At 32.9% G+C, this 20,073-nt stretch overlaps 3 protein-coding genes across 4 annotated transcripts; 2 read left to right on the plus strand and 1 right to left on the minus strand.

Moving 5' to 3' along the window:
• Positions 1 to 41: 41 nt before the first annotated feature.
• On the plus strand, positions 42 to 1,665 carry LOC124533817 (mpv17-like protein). The gene is made up of 4 exons (XM_047109337.1): positions 42 to 457; positions 535 to 677; positions 771 to 902; positions 1,041 to 1,665. Exons 1-4 carry the CDS (start codon positions 328 to 330, stop codon positions 1,227 to 1,229), a joined length of 594 nt encoding a protein of 197 aa, XP_046965293.1. The 5' UTR covers positions 42 to 327; the 3' UTR covers positions 1,230 to 1,665.
• Positions 1,666 to 3,311: 1,646 nt separating this feature from the next.
• Positions 3,312 to 9,083, plus strand: LOC124533521 (tectonin beta-propeller repeat-containing protein). Of its 2 annotated transcripts, XM_047108865.1 has the most exons (6): positions 3,343 to 6,442; positions 6,523 to 6,719; positions 7,487 to 7,696; positions 7,786 to 7,872; positions 8,021 to 8,342; positions 8,517 to 9,079. In XM_047108865.1, exons 1-6 carry the CDS (start codon positions 3,637 to 3,639, stop codon positions 8,696 to 8,698), a joined length of 3,804 nt encoding a protein of 1,267 aa, XP_046964821.1. In that variant the 5' UTR covers positions 3,343 to 3,636; the 3' UTR covers positions 8,699 to 9,079. The 2 variants fall into 2 exon arrangements, with proteins under 2 accessions (XP_046964822.1, XP_046964821.1); XM_047108866.1 differs by lacking the exon at positions 8,021 to 8,342 and having other exon boundaries at positions 3,312 to 6,442; positions 8,517 to 9,083.
• A 1,660-nt stretch (positions 9,084 to 10,743) lies between these two features.
• On the minus strand, positions 10,744 to 18,991 carry LOC124533441 (splicing factor 3B subunit 1). Its single transcript, XM_047108697.1, has 21 exons — positions 18,801 to 18,991; positions 18,281 to 18,549; positions 18,074 to 18,200; positions 17,618 to 17,697; positions 17,341 to 17,538; positions 17,073 to 17,265; positions 16,087 to 16,337; positions 15,594 to 15,783; positions 14,896 to 15,179; positions 14,559 to 14,762; positions 14,282 to 14,480; positions 14,028 to 14,186; positions 13,651 to 13,943; positions 13,253 to 13,411; positions 12,725 to 12,913; positions 12,400 to 12,582; positions 12,110 to 12,288; positions 11,745 to 11,990; positions 11,424 to 11,636; positions 11,022 to 11,238; positions 10,744 to 10,932 (listed from the first exon to the last, which is right to left on the minus strand). Exons 1-21 carry the CDS (start codon positions 18,826 to 18,828, stop codon positions 10,774 to 10,776), a joined length of 4,020 nt encoding a protein of 1,339 aa, XP_046964653.1. The 5' UTR covers positions 18,829 to 18,991; the 3' UTR covers positions 10,744 to 10,773.
• Between the last annotated feature and the right edge of the window lie 1,082 nt (positions 18,992 to 20,073).

Below are 20,073 nucleotides of genomic sequence, written 5' to 3' on the forward strand. Positions count from 1 at the left end.
ACTGAACTAAGAAAGAAAAGTGACATATTATTATTTGTGACGTGAATCTGACAGTGGCAGTTACTGAATGTCAATTTTCGTACAGTGAAAAATTATCAAGCTTTTTTAAGCTAGTATTAATCGTTGTCGGAAGTAAAATGCACATTAGTATTATGGTCGTGCTTACCTTAGACGATATCTATTTTAATTTGTTTCACAAAATATTACCTACACGTGTTACATACAGTTGGCACATGGTCAAAAAAATTAACGCTATAAGTATTCCCAAAAATAGTTAAAGGTTATAGTAAATATTTTAGGAGTTTTGTTATATAATTATATTTGAAAATGTCTGTGTTTAGCAAAAATGTGATTGTAGCATTTAAAAAGTATCCTATTCTTCGTGGCATGGCATCATATGGTATTATTTGGCCTATATCTAGTTTTATACAACAAACATTTGAGGGAAAACGTTTTGGTAAGCTTAAGTAATAAGTTGTACCCAAAGTACATTAATATAGAATTTAAGCTGTGAATCCATATTTCTTATTGCAGACTCTGATGATAATTATGATTGGTTGAGATGTGCTCGCTTTGGTTTATATGGTTCCTGCTATGTTGCTCCCACACTTTATACTTGGTTAACAATTGCTAGTATAATGTGGCCTGGTAATACTGTAAAAGCCGCAGCCTTTAAGGTACATTTGATAAATGCTTATGAATATTTATTGGTTAGTGTATCAATTTTACCTTGAATAATTTAAATATTTATCTATATATGTATTTTTTAGACATTTTTTGAAACCATTACATATACTCCATTTGCAATGTGCAGTTTCTACTTTGGTATGAGTTTATTAGAACTCAAGACTTTTAACGAAGCAGTTGCAGAAGTAAACACCAAATTCTGGCCTACTTATAAGGTACTTTTATATCTATACTTCTTAATATATTATTTTTTCATTTAAGTTTTTCGTACTAAGTGTATGTGTTATTTAAATACACATTAGTTAAAACATCAATATAAGCTTGGTATTAATATTTAATGTACATTATTGCAGGTAGGTGCATCTATCTGGCCAGCAGTTGCAATGATTAACTTCTGTTTAATACCTGAAAAAAATAGAGTTCCATTTATTAGTGTTTGTAGTCTCATGTGGACATGCTTCTTGGCTTATATGAAACATTTAGAAAAAGATAATGTTGCTTTACTTCCTAAAAAACAATCTGGTCAATTATTAAGTGCTTAATAAATTATTTAACATCATGGCATATGACATCATATAGCACAAGTCAAAAACAGATTTATACTGTAAATTTTGAAACTAGATTATATACATTTACAGTTATATTCAGCCAAGAGCACTAATACAAATATGCTTGTTATCGAGTTTCTTATTTATATAGGACTTACAAAAAACTTAAAAGTAGTTAAAAAAGCACAGATGTGTAAGTGCAAGCTTTAGTGGACATTATGCAATATTTAGAGCAATTTATTATTCTTTGTTATTATTTATAAGTATTTTGAGCAGTATTAGAATATTATAACTTTCAACATCTTGGAAGTGTAGTATTACCTTTACATGTAGTATTACATTAAAAATAATACCATTCTGACCTCAACAACAAAAGTACGTATAAAGGTATGAATCATTATTATTTTTTTAAGTATATGTACATAACACAACAATATGTATGTATTGTTATGAGTAAAATTAGCTTGAATAAATTTATAAAAAGTTAGTTAGTAGGTGTAATAATCTCAAAGATTGACATGTGATTCCTACAATACAGGTATTTGCAATTAAATTGCATGTTAGAATAATGTATACTTTACGTATGTATTTAATTTAATGTTACATAATGTTACACAGTATTTATACCTGAATATGGGAAAAAGGTTATTAATTTTTAAAATATATTGAAAAAGTATTTATATGGACAGTATAATTCTAGTTTAACTTAAAATTAATAAAATCAAAATAAGAATAATTTAAGTATAAATATATATACTTTAAATTATTTCGTTAATGATAAAAGTCACAATTTTATATATAGACATATTTTTGCATATACTAAAATTTTAGAAATTGATATTTAATTTATTAAATAAAGTATTTTATTTAAAAAACATTTTATATGGTTCATGCATGCGTTAATTCCCCTTAAAATTTAAAATTGCAATACACCTCGTTATTGACCTGTTAAAATTTTAACTTATTTCCTTTTACCCCTTTTGAACTACCAAACAATTTTGTGTGTACCTGAATTATTACAATAAGTATGAATTTAAAAAAGAACACACTTGACTCACTTTATAATCTTTTATTTGCCGTTTTTAATTAAATCGGAGGTATTAATCTCAAAGCAAATTTTAATTTTTAATGACAATTTACGTATGCCGTAGTGTGATTGAAATTTTATATTATAATTGAATTTGCGAAATTCCTAAAATAATTCAACATTGCAAATTTATTAAAAAATAAAACTATTTTTATAGTGTACTTTATGTATGGTTACGATTTATTAAAATATAATTTTAACGTTTTCGATGACTAATTAAATTTTTTAAATTAATTCTGCATTTTTATTATACCATTTTCCCAAGAATTAAACTTTGATGAAAATAATTTCTAGTAACTTGGATGCCGTGCTGTACATTCATTTATTGTAATCAAAATAGACATGATTAAATACAGAGATTCCAATCAACTTTCCTTAAAACTGCTGTTTAAATTTGATTCAATACAGGTGTCCACAGCATTTCAAGATATTGTAATAAGACAAAATTTTGCAAGTACTAAAGTTTTTTTTATCGCCAGAACAATCCCATCACGTGTAATTGCAGTTTTTAAGTCACTAAATACATACATTTCCACAAGCCCACTGGTTAAGATGGATAGATAAAGTAAATTCAAAAATTACAACATTTTCAACTTTCCCAAGATTATTTATTTATTTTTATTCGTCCACGAGTCGTTCGTACATGCAAAGAAATACCTACATCACTTATTGGAATTTGGCAAGGCTACAAGATTTATACTGATGTAAGACATTTTTACAAGAAAGATTGATTCACGAGAGTGTTATCGCTTTTATGACTATATAGTCAATATGTATAATACCTTTATTCATAAAAAGTTTTATAGAAAATTTCACGACTATATAACATGAATCGAGAGCAATATATGTAGGTTCTCAGAACTAGTACACCTGCGTGAAACTAGTGTATATTGCTAGTAGAATAACTATTATAATATAATATAAAGTGTAAACTGATATTATCCGAAATGCTCTTGATATTTTTATTCATGTATAGGATCCGACAGTCAGGCAACGATTCCTTATTGAATCGGTAAAACGGATATTTTCTGTGGAAAATGTCAATGTCAAAATTTAGTAAAATGTCGCTAAAATATTATCTCAACGATTGATTACTCAAAGATCTACCAATTTCAAATACGTACAAACGAAACTAGATATTAATTACTATTACAACTTACAATAATTCTTACAATTTATAATTAAGGACAGAAAGTGCAAGTCAAGAGATTTTATTTGAAATATGTTTCGCTTGTTAGAAGTGTTTTCATCAATAATGTACAAACATTTCATTTAAATCGTTAGGAACGCCCATATTACATACTTTTCTACAATATGAGCAGCAATTCACTTTTGTTTGCTATAAACAATGAGGGTAAGGTGTACGCTCTTTCTACGAGCGGGTCTTGTTGGAGAGAATTTATGTATCTTGGTTTAGAATTTAAAACATTATCCTCGGTTCCACACTTTTTGTGGGCAGTCGGTGGGGATCGACAAATATATTTACATGTTCACGGCTTAGAGATTCCGATCAGAGTGAAAGAAGAATCATATGAAAATGAAAGATGGCTTCCATTAGAAGGTTTTAGTGGAAGACTTTTGCCAACGGACCGTTACCATTTTTCTTCTCAAGATGGAACAAAAGATAGATCAATAGACTATATTAGACTGCCTTCAATGGCATGGCAATGGGAAGGCGACTGGCAACTTGAGCTTACATTGGACGGCCAACCCCTAGACCACGATGGGTGGACCTATGCTGTTGATTTCCCTGCACAGTTCGGCCCAGTGAAACAATGGAAGTCATGTGTAAGACGAAGAAAATGGATTAGATACAGAAAATTTAGTGCTATGAATTCATGGTGTGCTATTGCACCTCTTCATAAAGATCCGACTCAAGAGCCTTTCATAGATGTAAGTATTGGTGGGAATCAAATACCATACGCCTCTGCGGGAACCTTGGCTGTTTGGGCTATAACTGCTCAAGGACGTGTCATGTATAGAGTGGGTGTTAGTACAATATCACCTGAAGGCTTAAAATGGATAAATGTTAGTATACCTCCAAATTGTGACATAAAACAAATTTCAGTTGGACCCACTGGATTAGTGTGGGCACTTCTTTGGTCAGGAAGAGCAATAGTAAGAAAAGGTGTAACTAAAGATTGCCCCTCTGGTGAAGCCTGGCTGGAAGTTAAATCACCTCCTGATACCAAATTAACTACTGTATCAGTTGGATATAATACAGTTTGGGCTGTTAGTTCTGATACAAGGGTATGGTTTAGGAAAGGTATAGAGGGAACCCTAGTAGGAAATTCAGAAACAGCTGCAATGGGGACTGGGTGGTTAGAAATAAATGGAAATATGATCCACATTTCAGTTGGTATTAATGATCAAGTATTTGCCATTGGAGAATCTAATAAAAGTATTTATTGGCGTTATGGAATAACACCTTCTGAATTAACTGGCAAGAGGTGGAGAACTATACAAGCAAATATGCAACTTAGTCGTACATCTAGCTCTGCTAGTATAATTTCATCATCATCAAATCCTAAGCACCACAGCTTAAGTTTACTGAATGAAAATGTTCCAGAATTAAAGACAAACATAAATTTAAGAAATTCTTGGGAAGAGTCACATTCAGCACCCATTGAAAATACATTACCTCTAAAGCCATCAAAAGAGATACGACCAAAGAAAAACTCCAATGTAGAACATATTGATTTATCTGGAAAAAGTTATGAAACAACATTGAAAAATCCAAGAGCTTGGAGTCCTGTTAGAAGTGTTGGTTCTGTAGTAGGAATGGAAGCTCAACCAGACAGTGACAGTAGTGTTTTTGATTTAGATTCTGGAATGTATTTTGATGAGGAAGTGAGTCAGACAGCTTGGGGAACTTGTGATGCAACATGGACATTTATAGAAGCTGGAGCTTGTTCTATAGACACTGTTCAGGCACCACATTGGTTTACAGATTCCAAAAATGCATACAACACAGATATTACAGCTAAATGGCGATTCCAAATTCTTGATTCTTTAAAAAGTAGAAATATTTTAGATGTTGATCACAGCAACTATGGATTAGCAATTGAAATGAAAGGTTGGACTCGAAGTTGTGAAGCTAGATTGGTATGTGAAAATAACTCCAGTGAAGATTCTATATTATCACTATATTGGCATGCTTCAGAAAATACTGGAACCTTATCAGTGTTTCAACCAGATGGAACTATTAAATTCATACTTAATTTAGGTGAAATAACCAGTATTATAACATCATCAGAACCTGGATGTCCTCGAATTACATTAACAATTCCAAGTCAAAATCAAAAAATTATTAAAATTCAATTTTCATCTGAAATGGAGCAAGAAGAATGGCTTAATGTCTTAGTAGACATTTCATCTCAGATCAATGCTCTATCTGGTAAACCATCAAATCATTCAGCATGGGTCATAACAAATTCTGGTGATGTACTCAACTGGGATCCAAAGCCAGCAGAACACAATACTGATAAAAATGGCAGCTACACTAAAGAGTTTCAAGTTTTTGGTAAAGACATTATAAGAGGCTTTACAACAACTTTACACAATAACTTTCCACCTGGCACTGTACTAAATATGACAGGATGTTTATTCGATGAAATTAATCGATTTCACATTAATTTGCAAGGCCCTGAGATTAAAAAACAAAGGCATAACATTGAAACTGAAGTAACTGAAATACCGTTACATTTCAATGTTAGATTTGATGAATCTACTGTTGTTTGTAATACGAAAAAGTCTGGTTACTGGGGAACAGAAGAGCGACATGTCTTGCCTTTGAAGCCTGGTCAAGAGTTTACTATTAAAATAACATGTGAAAGTAACGGATTTATAATAAATGTTAATGAAATTCACTTTTGCTCTTTCAAACATAGAATAAGTCCAGAAAGTATCACATCTTTATTAATCATGGGACCACTCAAGTTATACACATTAGAGTACAGTTCCGCAAGTGCTATTATTGGACCTGATGAAATGATATGGCGTATGATGGGAGGCTATTTACGAAAAGTTGAATGTTGTAAAAATGGTGTAATTTGGGGAATATCTCATGACCATAGAGTATGGGTTTATACAGGTGGTTGGGGTGGTGGTGTTCTTAAAGGTACTAATATTCGAAATTGCTATTAATAATTCAGTTTGAATAAAAAAAAAGTTCTCATATCAATATATATTTACTTACAGGAATTGGAGGTAATGAAGGTATTCATGCAATGACAGATACACAAACTTACTGCGTCTATGAAAATCAAAGATGGAACCCTTTGTCTGGTTATACTTCAACTGGTCTTCCAACTGATCGCTTCATGTGGAGTGATGTTACAGGCAAACATAAAAGAACCAGGGAACACACAAAATTACTTAGCCGACACTGGCACTGGGTAATTATTTCCTGATCATGATTTAATTATGCTTTTAAATTTATTTGGGATGATTAAAATAATATGAACATTTTCTTAAAAAACATCCTTACTATGATAAACTTGTATAGCAATTTCAAATAATATAATCATTAGAAGTTTTTCCAGTAAACATCATAATTGTGTATTCTATGGTGTTTAAAATAGTACTTCAAAATGTTGTATATCCTCATAAAAAGCCACAAAAAATATATTTTGGCAAAATAAACACCTTTTCTTGTCCGAAAATAAAATAAAATTTTAAATCTTTTTCTTGCCGCAAAAAACGCTGTCAGTCATTTTGGTGACGTCACAGCTGTATAAAATAACAGTCCATATTCATAAATACGACCGGCATTCTGTTCATTTTAATAAAAATCCGGTACACACAAATCCGGTTTACATTTTAATTAAAAAAACACATACAAATGAAATTTACTTTGATTTTTCTAAATTTAATGTTGAAGTAAATCCTTGACGTTAAAGTTGATAGATATAGTTTAGCTGATAATAACTTAACACTGAACTGACCGTATTTGCCGCACTTACGTCACACAATGGCGGATCGTGTTTTAGATCATGTTACATGTAAATTAAAATTTACGACTTTTTAATTTAGTATACTAAAGTAATACATCAACTTTCATAATTTATATTTCACCACCGAAAGTACCCTATAATGTTCACTTAATTATTATTAGTACTTACTACTTTTATTGTGCTTTATATATAAAACTTTCACCCAACAGATTTCTGAATGGATGATAGACTACAATACTCCAGGTGGAGTAGATGGTGAAGGTTGGCAGTATGCAACAGATTTTCCTGCTCCTTACCATGGAAAGAAAGTCTTTACTGACTGTGTGAGACGTAGAAGATGGTACAGAAAAGCTCAAATTGTCACAGAAGGTCCATGGGTTAGAGCTGGAAGTACTGCCTTACTTGATGTTTCATTGTGGGTTAGTATAGTAATATAAATGAATTACCTGATGTTTTTTTCTGTCTCTATTTTGTAAAAACTAAATACAAATAAAATATGTTTTTTTAGGCTCATGAAAAAGAAGTATCTTTGTGGGCTGTCACATTAGCTGGTGATGCAATTTATAGAACTGGAGTCACAGCAGCTACACCAACGGTATTTGTAAAATTAATCTACGGCGTTAAGTTATTCATTTCATTTTAAAATATTGCGTTCATTGCTCTAATATGTATTTTTTGTAACTGTTTGTGCATTAAACCACACAGCCATATTTTCAAATATCAATTATCACTATTTATTCTAGGGTCTTCATTGGGAACACATAAATTGCCCTCATACACTTGTTGCAATAAGTACCGTCAATAATTTGGTATGGGCCGTAGGTCGAAAAGGAGAGTTATATTACAGAGATGGTGTTACAAAAGAGAACCCTGGTGGTTCAAATTGGAAATTAATCGAAGCTCCTAAATGCGCCCTCCCATTTAGCCATAAAACTAATATTGGTGCAAAGTTGGTATCACTATCACAGAATTCGGCATGGGTTATCCTCACAAATGGTATTATTGCTGTAAGAACTGGCATTACTAGCAACCTGCATGAAGGCAAGCAGTGGAAATATTTAACAGGTAACTTGCATCTGTTGTTAATGGATAAAATGAAAGTAAACATAAGGTGCTAAAAAAATTCTAACTTTAAAAATTAATAACATATTATTAGTGGTATTATTTTCCTGATGTGTCGAAACATTCGTATGAGTGTCGTAGGTAGTTGTGTATATGAAATTACTGTCCGTTTTTCAGATTGTGAATTACCATTTAAACACGTGTCGTGTAAAGAGCAAGAAGTATGGGCGATAAGAAATGATGGTGTACTCCAAAGGCGCCTCGGTGTAACTGCGGACAACGTAGCCGGCATCGCCTGGCAAGAAGTTCACTGCGGACCTTTAGTTCATGTCTCAGCGAGAATCTGTTCATCTCAATGATAAACTTTTGACAGAGTTTTGCTTGTTATTGCTTTAATTATTAATATATTGTGCATGCGTTATATTTAAGATAACATGAGTACTATAAATTTATGGCAGTTATATGACAATGCATTCCTTAATTATTTTATTAAATTTTGTACCTTAGATGTTTAAGCGATATTTGTGATATTCTTTAAACTCCAAAGTCGAATTTTCGAATAACGTGTATCTCTTTATTCCAAAAAACTGCTCATTATATTTTTAGTTTATTATTAGTATATACTTTATTCTAAGATAAATGATCTAGTCATAAAATTGTTTCAAGTTCCTTTGTACTTAATTTTTAGTTTTATAGCTACATTAAATCATATACAAAATATATATACATAGCATGATCAGAATAATGAATAAATGATATTATGAAAGAAGTATTGTGTTTATTAAAGTTAAAACAATAAATTTCAATTATTTTTTACAGTATATTGTAATGCATTATTACATTATACTTATACAATATAATATCAAACAATCAATCAGTCCATTTCCGTCCACTGCTGGACATAGATCGTTCTTGGGCTACTCTCAACCACCTTCTGCCAGCTGTCTTGCGTAAGTCGTGCTCCACCAAATTGCCACTGTGCCTGAGGACGTTCTACACTAAGTTTGCCGAGACGCGATCTCCACTCTAGTTATAATTTTTTTTTTTTTTATTACTGAGCATGATGACAATATATTGATACTAGTTGTCGCCCTATTTGGGGCGTTACTTGTCATGTCAGGCAAAAAAATGTAGGTTATGTCCTTAAAAAGTTAAATTTTTCTTCATACCAAATTTCATCAAATTCGGTTTAGCGGTTTAATCTACAGACAGACAGACTTACTTTCACATATATAATATTAGTATACATAATTAATACAGATTGTTTTATAATAATTTAGTATTTCAACAAATTAATCTTTATACAATTAAGTTCATAGAAGCACTTTGACTCGTCATGTTACGTCACACTGTTTCTAAGAGATTTTTTAGAGAAGAACCGGCAAGGAACTCAGTTACTCTATTCTACTACCTATCTTAATTACAGACCATGTCGATAAACGACAATATTTTTCAATATATCCTGCCTAGTCAATAAATACTAAACTTTTGCTAGCTAGATAATTACTATGCCTTATTTATCAATTTGTTTTTGATATGAGATTTAAATTTTTTAATAAGTAGCTGTGAAATCTCATTACAGAATCGAATACCGGAATTATATATTAACTTAGCTAAGTCCAGATATAGATGTTATTAGTATACCATCCATATAATATATACCATAGTATATAATCTTTCGAAAATTTGTATAATTATATTTATGTATTATTGTGAATATATATGTATAGTACGACACAACTTAGATGTAGCATCGGCAAAAATCGTAAAACAAATCACATCCAAATTAAGTACGCTATTTCAAATTATATATATTTATTTCTTATGTAAAAATGATTTTTACACAAAGGTAATAACTTGTAATATCATACGAGCTAATACATCCGTCAATTTGACACGTCGATTAACACGCACTCACTTTCACAGGTTGAACTGACGTGACGATCTATATCGACGAATAGCGTCGAATGGCGCGATAGGGAGCTATTTCTATTGGTTGTATAAATCGTTTGTCGGGTTTATTGAATTTGCCGATGCTACTACATCTTATTTGTGTCGTAGTATACATAATATTGTTGGAAACTATATATTGCGAAGCAAGTGTAATTATACCTACTCTATTGAAAACATCAAGGGAGTTTTTTGGTAAAGTATACTATATAGTATGTTTTTTTTGTTGGAAGTAATCTCACTGGTAGAAAGCTACATTATTCGCGAGTGCTGTGTAGGACATAAATTGTATAATTTTCTCCAAAGCCGTGCGGGACTTGAACTATGTATAGTTACAGTCCCGCACGGAAAACAAGTGTACAATGTAGGTGAAATGTTAAAACAGTAATTTTCAATCATAATACTTTTAATTTGTATCCCATTAACTTTAGAATAACTAAATGAAACACCTTTCGCCACACGCATAAATGTATTAATAAACGTGTTACAACAAATAATCTAATTCATATCTAATAAAGTGATTGTTTGGATCATTTTGTATTCGGGGGTATCCACACACCAAAGCATCTTGACCTCCAATATACAAAGTGTTATATATCTTCCAATAAACATCGCGGACTTTTCTTGCGGGGTGGAATAGACCCTGAAATAATAGAAATAAATTATTATCACACAATTTACAAACAGCAGCACAGATTAAAAATAAAACATATAAATATAATATTTAAATACCTGTAAGGCATATTGAAGTATCTTAACAGGTCCAAGAGCCACTCTCATGCCTTCTACAGCATCCATAAAGGCTTGTACGAGATGGGGGGATGTTTCAAATATGTTAGGCCAGACATGATTCAAGAGGTGGATGAGAGCATCTTCGCAACCAAATCCATATACACCCAGAGCCATGTGTTTTATAGCTGCGCATGCAGTCTGCCGATGAACAAGGTCTCTGTAAATCAAATAAACACATGATTAGAGGAGAAATTTATATGCTGCGATTATTAAATGCTTGTGACCAAACAAGTGGTACTGTAGACTAATTAGCAGAAAAATTAAAGTCAATATCATCCAAGTATGACTAATACTTGAAAAATGTATTTAATGTAAATGTCTATCTTATTTGCTATTTTGTACCTGTCCATAAGAGCGTCTTCGAGAAGTGGACAAACGGCGTAAATATAGTCCTTGCCCATCTCACCGATATACTCAAACAAGAAAGACAATGACTTCAGAACACCATTTTGCACATTCAACTCTGGCACCCTGTATTCGTTCATCAAAGCCGGTAACACGGTGAAAGGAGAACATGTTTCTGCTACAATAGCAATGGCCACTGTTGTGCACACTCTGAAAAACAGTTATTAAATTTAAAAAAATACTATAAAACAAAACAAATTTATTTAATAACCTTTTAAATATGATTAAAAGTATATAACTAAACACCATTCTAATTACCTGTTTTGTCTCTCTTGCACTTTTAAATTATTGAGCAGCGTTGCCAACACGTCATGTGGACCGATAGCTTTAGCGATATAACCGAACGTATTCACCGTCGCTCGCCTAATAGCTTTCTTGTGTGCTTTGAGCAGTTCAAGCAGTTCGAAACAAATCCTCATCCATTCTCTCGCCGATACAAACTCCGGACCCCTGTCCGCAATTCGCCCGACCAAATCAATGCAATTCTCTTGCACTTTTTCATGCCTGAAAAATTAACACACGAAATTTTAGTCATTAATTTGATCTGATCTCATTTTAAAATATGAGACATATGAGCCAAAATCCAAGTTAAGAAGAAGCAACTATTACTTAGTATCAAGTACCTGTTTTTCAAAATCGGTGTCAATCTGGGCAAAAGGTCTTTGATGGGCGGCGTCATCTTCGTCATACCAATAACATTAACTATGGCTTTCAGTGCGCCTAATATAGATCCCAGTACTTCTGGGTATTCTTCACCTAAATATTCATATAGTACGACACCCAAATGCCCCATCAATTTTTCCTGGTAAAACATAAAATGGTTTATTTCAATGATTAACACACAACACATACAAATATATTTAATTTATTTTATAATAAAAAAAATATATTACGTGAAAAAAATAACAAGTACCTCTTGGCAGGTTTTCATTACGACTGCAATCCGGGAAATGAGATCGGCAGCCTGTTGACGGACCTTCGCCGATTTGTTGTTCATACGCCACAGGATGATACCGCAGATTTGTGGCAGATAAGGCTTCACGCGTTTGCCTAGCTGATTTACTATTGTCCCGAATCCGTTTAACATTACGACATCCTGATGAAAACATTAAAAACTTATATATTTTGTGTATTTAAAATATATAACTTGTCTTATTGATTTCTTATTAATTACTAGTTTTAAATTAATGTGCAAGATTCAGTTTTGAAATACTTAATAATAAAATAGAATTACTCACCTCTGTGGTTTGTTCTTGGAATGCGTACAGTATGCCGTCAATTAAGGCTTCTTCAAGTTTAGAGTCAATATCCGCGGCGCCTAAATTAGCAAGGATCTTTTCAATAGATTCCATTACCATTTTTCTGTACTGTTCATTATCGTCTTTCAGATCATCGACAATTCTGTTAATAATTTCTGATGCACCGACCTAAAAAATAATATTTTCATCTTAACAAGACGCTTAATGCGACATAATACAATTAAAAGAACGATAGAGAAATGCTGAACTTATTTTCCTTTGTGGATTAAGTGTTATGGTTATTAAGTTTAAATTATATGCGCAAATTAAAAATGTGACCTAAAATATTAGTATATAATTAATTACTGAATTTTGAGTTCATCCGCGATGTTATAGTATAGGACACCTTTAGTATATTCTTATTGAAATTTTCGATTTTGTCTATTTCAACACATGTTACGGTACAATATAAATATTATAATATTAATATTTAGAGAAAAGTAAACATATCACTGTCAAAATACATGCCTTGTTGGCTATTTCTACAGTAGTATCGACCAGTTGTCTGTAATTACGACGATCGAGTGCCATCCGATGGTTCCAAAAGTGTTTGAAAAAGTGTGGAAGAATTTCATCCATAATATATTGAGGTTCAACACCGTCAGTACCACAACACTGCTTCACTACCTGCAGAAAAAATCATATAATTTGAATGTGTATTTAAAGGTAAATATTATTTATAATTATAAAATTTATTACTTTATTATATTACTTTAGGGGAGATTTCGAAATAATAATCAGAAAAGTTTGTTTTACTAATAGATGTATTTAAACACATTATTTTAAAATATTTATATATTTTTGAGAAATAATGTTGGCTTTTATATATAATTTATTACAATAAGCAAGTATAAAAGACAACGCACCTTTAAGACGATCTTTTTCATTTCTTCATCGGGTGACTGAAATTCACGAATAAGAATAAGCATCACTTCACGCGTGTAATAGTTCGCGTACTCTGCATCCATCAAAGGTATAAGGTAACCAATGGCTTTAAGAAAGGCGGCTAACCCTTTACCGCGATGTGTTCTGATACCCTTCCACAAGGGCTTGAGCACGGAATCGAAGGATTCGATACCGTAGGGCGTGGCCGCCTCCGCCAGCGCGGCGCTGGCTAAAGCAGTAATCGTTCGCACTTTCTGCTGTTCATCTACCAATCCTGTTTTTGAATAAAACATATTTAATTTAATTTACTTTACATGATACGTATTTAATATATACTATAGTAAACAAGTCGACTTACCATGTTCAATAATTTCGACAAGTGATTTCAGATGTGGTAGAATGGCACATCCCATCAAAATGGCAATCTGTTGCACGATTTTGATACCGGTGTGCCGAGCTTGCCATGACTTTTTAGATCTACAAACAGCTTTCAAGAATGGTAACAGTGACGGTATACCTGCAAAATGTATTGAAGAGAAAGTTTAGATGTAGTATATATAATATAATATATTTGTATAGTATAAGATATTTGATATTGTTCATTTTACTTACCGAGAGCAGATGCAACCACAGCAAAAGCTCTAGCAGTGGTGTTCCGCACATATTCATCAATATTGTCGATATCAGGTCTCATTGTAGATATCATAGTGGCCAAGCCGGCAGCTTTAGCCAAATTCGAAATAATCTCACGTCCTTCAACACGCGCATAGTAATCTTCATCAATCAACAGTGGTTCTATTACAACCAAAATCTATGAAACGAAAATATATTATATTTTGAAATTAATTGCTTTTTTTTAAAGATATGGGCTTAAGAAACAATAACTTACTTTGTGTACATAAGGGCGAACCAAATCATCCAACTTGTAGAGAATTCTGTCAATGACTTTGACAAGCAAATGGCGCTCCTGGTCTTCAAGAGTGGGGCTCATAAGCAATGGTAAAATCTGATTGAAGAGTGGGCCAGCACCGAAGTCGCGGGCTTTGTCAGTGATTTGACGTAGCGCTGCTTTGCACATTGGCGGGGTACCATTCTATGAAAATAAAATAAATAAATTGTATGCTTATTTTAATAAAACTAATTCACTTGTATGTATTATCATCATCTTTCAGGCCTTTATCATTGATTATGTATCATGTATCAAGTTATTATGTAGTTATTCTTACTTTAATTTTAAGCAGCAATTTCATGATTTTCCTCTCTTTTAATTCCTCTGGTGAAAGTGATTCCTCGTCTACTTCTATGAGAAGTTTGTCGAAGTACTGAGCATCCTCGGGCTTCATAAAGGGCAGCTGCTGACTACCCTTGGGCTGCGGGTCGAGGAGGCGCGCCGCGGCGGCCGCCGACCCCCCCACTTCCTCCGTCTGCATGAAAAAGCCGATTGGGGTACCAGCCAAAGGCGTGGGCGTTGCGGTCAGCTTACGAGCCGGGGTCCGAATCGGAACATAACCTGGGCAACAACATAAAAGATTAACGATGCAATCGTAAAACTACATGGTTTTGCATAGTTTTTGCATGCTCTGCTAAATATACAAAACGGCAACTGAGGAATTAAAGCACAATCTGGATGTCTATCCGACGGCATGACTGTAAAGCCTTATTGTCATCATTCATCTGAAATAAAAATGTATTATTAAAATTGGTTCTTTGATATTTAAAATTAAACAACACATGTATTGTGATTGACACTTTTACGTCGATGTACATCCGTGACTTTGATGTTGGCTTTTAATACATGTGTCCTGAAACTAAAGTTATGATAAATTACTAAGAGTTTACCTGTGCCTTATATCGATTTTAAGTTGTTTAAAATTAAATAATAATTAAAAAAAAGACATGAATCCCAAAAGTATACGGTACTTACCAGCCGGCGGAGGCAAAACCTTGTACCCGGCTGGGAACATGGCGTCGAGTTCTTCATCTGTATAGGGTCTGTTTCGCTCATCTATTTCTTTTTCCCAACGGTAAGCTTGAAGTTGCTCCGGCGTCATTGCGGCTATGTGGCCTGGGGTAGGCGTAGCCATAGCCATAGCCTTCACACCCACTGGAGTAGACTAAAAAATATAAACATATTTATTATGTAATTCTAGTATTATTTCATTTTATAATTAATATATACTGGCTTTTCTCATATTTAACTCGCATAAAATTTGGTGTATAAATGGACTTCTAATTTTATTATTGATTGATGTTTATGTTAACTGCAACACTACTCAAAGGGTCCCAGCATAAAGTTAAATAGTAAGCTACTAATCCAGATAGCACAGTTAACCCTACAAATGATAAAAATTTATACTTTTTACCAATTACAGATTTCTGACCGAATTCAAAAATAAGGGGTTTACAAGTGTACTTACACCGCCAGGTGTAAAGATGGGCGTGTGCGGCGTGGGGGTCGCGTGTGAGGGCGTGGCGTGTGAAGGGGTCGCGTGCGAGGGCGTGGCGTGCGATGGAGTGGGCGTGGCCGCGGCCGGAGTAGCGCCCGGAGTCTCATCCCATCGGGATCGACGCTTTGTGCCCGGCGTCGGAGTCTCTTGAATTGTATCGACTCCAGCACCGCGGTCTGTACGTGGTGTCTCGGCCCATCCGCTTGCGTGACCAGGAGTCTCTATAAAATTTCAAATAAATTGATTTTATTTTAACTAATAAGATGAATAATTTAAATTGGCTTTGTAATTTTTTTGTGCTACATTAAGCAACTATGTATAATATATTGCAAAAGAAATGAGCCTTGCAAATGTTGTATAACATGAGCAAATATTATAGGTAGGTTGCAAACAAAGTAGAACTTATTATTAAAATATGTATGTCTTTAATTTTTAATTCTTTAAAATGCATGTTATCATGAATTTAAATTTTTGGTCTTTTTTTAAGGAATTATGTTAAGGATTTTAAATTCACATGGTTATTTTTACGAGATTTATTACGATACAGTCTCGTGGACAAGACATTCGTAGATAATGTCGAAATATCGAGCTCCACCGAATAAAATTAAAAAACATGGTTAATATCCCGAAATTAATAACTTTAGTAATTATGTTAAGGAATTAGTAATTCCACCTTTTGCCTATTTCGATGGAATTAGGAAAAAAGAAAAATTTCCATATTACATATATTGTAAGATGAAGAAAATATAAATAGCATATCTAATAAATTTTACATGAAAGGGCTTCATAGTTGTGTATTAACATTATGCAATAGTAATTGTTATATTTTCATTCACACTTAAATAAGTGTGAATGAAAATGAAGATGGATCAAAATGTAACTATTAATAAATATTAATAGTTACATTTTGATCCATCATTAAAGCAAACATATTTCATTTAAATGTTTAACCTTACCTCTATCAGTTTTAGGGGTTTCATCCCAGCGGTTACGTCGCGATGCATGGTGCGCGGGAGTTTCTCGACCGGGTGTAGCATGACCTGGAGTCAGATGCGCTGGCGTGGCGTCCCAAACTCGAGCGGATGGTGTTGCACCGGGCGTCTCTCCACCACGACCTCCCCCACCAGGTGTCTCCTCCCAAGCACCCCGCTAATTTAATCAAAAGTATTATCAGTATTTGGAAATTTACTCACATACCTACATAAAAATAAAAACTATACAAACCTCATTTTCCCAAGAAGGTGTAGCTTGAGAACTGGGCGTGGTTGCTACAACTGGTTTCTTCACAGAAGGGGTATCCTCAGAACTTTGATCCCATCGACCTTTGCGTTTGGCTGCTGTGGGTTTAGTCGCTTCACCATTTGACTGAGCCACAGGTTTCAATGTCCCCTCTCTTGCTCTTTCTAATAGTTTTTTTCGTAACTGTAATTATATTAAAAAATAATGTGTCTTTTTCATATTTAAAGCATTAATACAACTACTGGATTATAAAAAAACTTACTTCTGTTTCTTCGGCTCGTAAATACTGCTCTTTCATTATTTCTGTATAGGTTCTGGAGCCTACATCCGGTGTTTTACCACCTGTAAAAAATTTTATATGAGTATTTCAAAAACAAAACATTACAACAACTATCAACAATATCTATCCATGGATTAATAATAAAAAATTATATTTGGAATCACCTATGGGGCTAATATTTAAGACTCATCTAGATATGTAAAAAGTCTGAATGATTCTGTCCTCTTGGGCTATTGTCGTCTTCACTTCTAACACAAGGTTTTTAACTTAATTTGGAGGAGTGAAAAGGAGTATTAAAAATCTCTTATAATGGGGCATTGCTTAATATCTGTTTGTTAAACAACACAATCAATATCAACATTAATCGAACATTAAATTAATAGAACTTCTATATTTTTTTAATAAATACAATAAGAGACTCTCTTATATGAAACTCACCTTCAGCAAATGGATCTGATCGTTCTGGGGATATAATCATCCGACGCCTTTTCTGACGATATTCATCTTCCCTATCTGCAATAGTAGGCCTCCTCTTATCGGCAAAGGGATCATAGTCTTTGTCACTCTATAAACAAAATGAACATTAAAAACTCAATATAAAATTTAAACAAATCAAAGTGTTTTAAGTAAGAAATAACAATGAACCTGAGCTATGTCATTAAGTAAAGAAGCTGGTGCTGTATAACCAGGCCTCTTTTGTGAAATTGGCACATTCTCGACGTCTTCATCTTCCACTTCATCGTTTGCAGCAATTGATGTCACATAACCATCATACCTGGATTTGCCTACTTGTCCAGCATTATCGTATATGTCATTGTCATAATATGTTTCACCCAGAGACACTCCTTTTCCTGAACCATTTTCAGGAAGTTCATTTTTTTTCGATTGTATTTCACGAATTTGTGCTTCAATAGCTGTAATAAACAACGATTATTTATACATTTATATCGATAAAATAAGTAGCGTACTGCTTGGCAATATCAGTAATTGATACGTTTAAAACAATATTACTTACTCAATATATTTACATAATTTAACATTAAATATAAATTAGCAATTATATTACACTTAGCATGAAAATATGGTTTAAAATGTTTTAAAAAAGTAAAATGGCTGTATATTGCGGTTTATTTAACAATGTCCGCTATGGGAAGAAAATTATTACCTTCATGAGTTCTTGGTATTTTATCCATTATTTTATAATCATTTAAAGAAAATAATCGTCATAAACGTATTTCACTAGCACTACACTTTGTGAAATACTACATTAATATTCTTAAAATCTGTAATCACTAATCATTAACCCAATAACCACACCAACAGGCAACAACTCGGACAAAAAGCCCACAGATTATTAAAAAGCTACCTTAAGCGAAATCACACACATAGACTAAAACACAGATTATAAATTTAGACATGATAATATATTTTGGTCCTATTACACTCCCGATAGGAAAATTCGGCAACTCAATATAATAAAAATAAAGACGAAAATCAATAAAGAACTTTATAAATTTCAAGACCTTCCTGATAGTAAGTAAAAAATATTAATCACTATTGGGAAGACAAGGGTATTATGACTGGTGATTATAGAGGTGAATTCAGTTTAGCGCTAGGGTGATTTATTTACCCACACGTAAAACAAAACTAAACATCTTTAAACTTATAACCAAACAGTCATTGCAATATATATGGTAAATATATAAAAAGTGTGTTTGTTTCAGCCCGTCTGCGTAGGCACCACCCACTCATCCAAATACTCAGTTTTGTTGTGTTCCGATTTGAACGGTGAGTGAGCCAGTGTAACTACAGGCACAAGGGACATAACATCTTAATTCCCAAGGTTGGTGGCACATTGACGATGTAAGGAATAGTTAATATTTCTTACAACTTGTCTATGGGTGATGGTGACCACTTACCGTCAGGTGGCCCATATGCTCGTCTGCTAACCTATACCAAAGTAAAAAAATCCTTAACATTAAAAAACATCATGATCTTCGATAGATAAAATTATTTAAAGACTATATGATATATTATATGTCTCTGTATACGGCTAAAATTTATAACAAGAATTTTGGTGCTATTAATACGAAACGAACGCATTAATATATGAATACTTAAACATTATAAAACGCATGAAGTTAATACCTATTGACTTTTGGACATTAGACAATTTTAATTTAATTTGTATTTGATTGATATAATCTTATATTTTAAATTATATAAAAGAGCAAATGAGATTTTAGCCGGATAATCTACATTCGGAACCGGTTCTTTACATTTAATACTAAAGGCCTACTTTAAAAAGTATAATATTTTGATTTGATTCTGTGCAAATTATATATGATGCTTCTATAAACATACTTGTTAACAACAAAATAACCATCCGTATTGTAAGAAATTGCAAAGAAATACTTTTAAATTCAACTACACGTTAA

Source organism: Vanessa cardui, chromosome 11 (genome assembly GCF_905220365.1).
Source record: "Vanessa cardui chromosome 11, ilVanCard2.1, whole genome shotgun sequence".
NCBI classification, from domain to species: domain Eukaryota; kingdom Metazoa; phylum Arthropoda; class Insecta; order Lepidoptera; family Nymphalidae; genus Vanessa; species Vanessa cardui.

What these genes read in the sequence shown, in the direction of transcription:
- LOC124533817 (XM_047109337.1), top strand. Translation starts at nt 328, where the DNA reads ATGTCTGTGTTTAGCAAAAATGTGATTGTAGCATTTAAAAAGTATCCT. An exon ending in ATTTGAGGGAAAACGTTTTG is followed by an intron (nt 458 to 534) that starts GTAAGCTTAAGT and finishes TTCTTATTGCAG; the next exon opens with ACTCTGATGATAATTATGAT. An exon ending in AATTCTGGCCTACTTATAAG is followed by an intron (nt 903 to 1,040) that starts GTACTTTTATAT and finishes ACATTATTGCAG; the next exon opens with GTAGGTGCATCTATCTGGCC.
- LOC124533441 (XM_047108697.1), bottom strand. Translation starts at nt 18,828, where the DNA reads ATGGATAAAATACCAAGAACTCATGAAG. An exon ending in AATTGCTGCTTAAAATTAAA is followed by an intron (nt 14,763 to 14,895) that starts GTAAGAATAACT and finishes TTATTTTCATAG; the next exon opens with AATGGTACCCCGCCAATGTG. An exon ending in CTGTAGAAATAGCCAACAAG is followed by an intron (nt 12,914 to 13,252) that starts GCATGTATTTTG and finishes ATTATTTTTTAG; the next exon opens with GTCGGTGCATCAGAAATTAT.
- LOC124533521 (XM_047108865.1), top strand. Translation starts at nt 3,637, where the DNA reads ATGAGCAGCAATTCACTTTTGTTTGCTATAAACAATGAGGGTAAGGTG. An exon ending in TACTTGATGTTTCATTGTGG is followed by an intron (nt 7,697 to 7,785) that starts GTTAGTATAGTA and finishes ATGTTTTTTTAG; the next exon opens with GCTCATGAAAAAGAAGTATC. An exon ending in TCACAGCAGCTACACCAACG is followed by an intron (nt 7,873 to 8,020) that starts GTATTTGTAAAA and finishes TATTTATTCTAG; the next exon opens with GGTCTTCATTGGGAACACAT.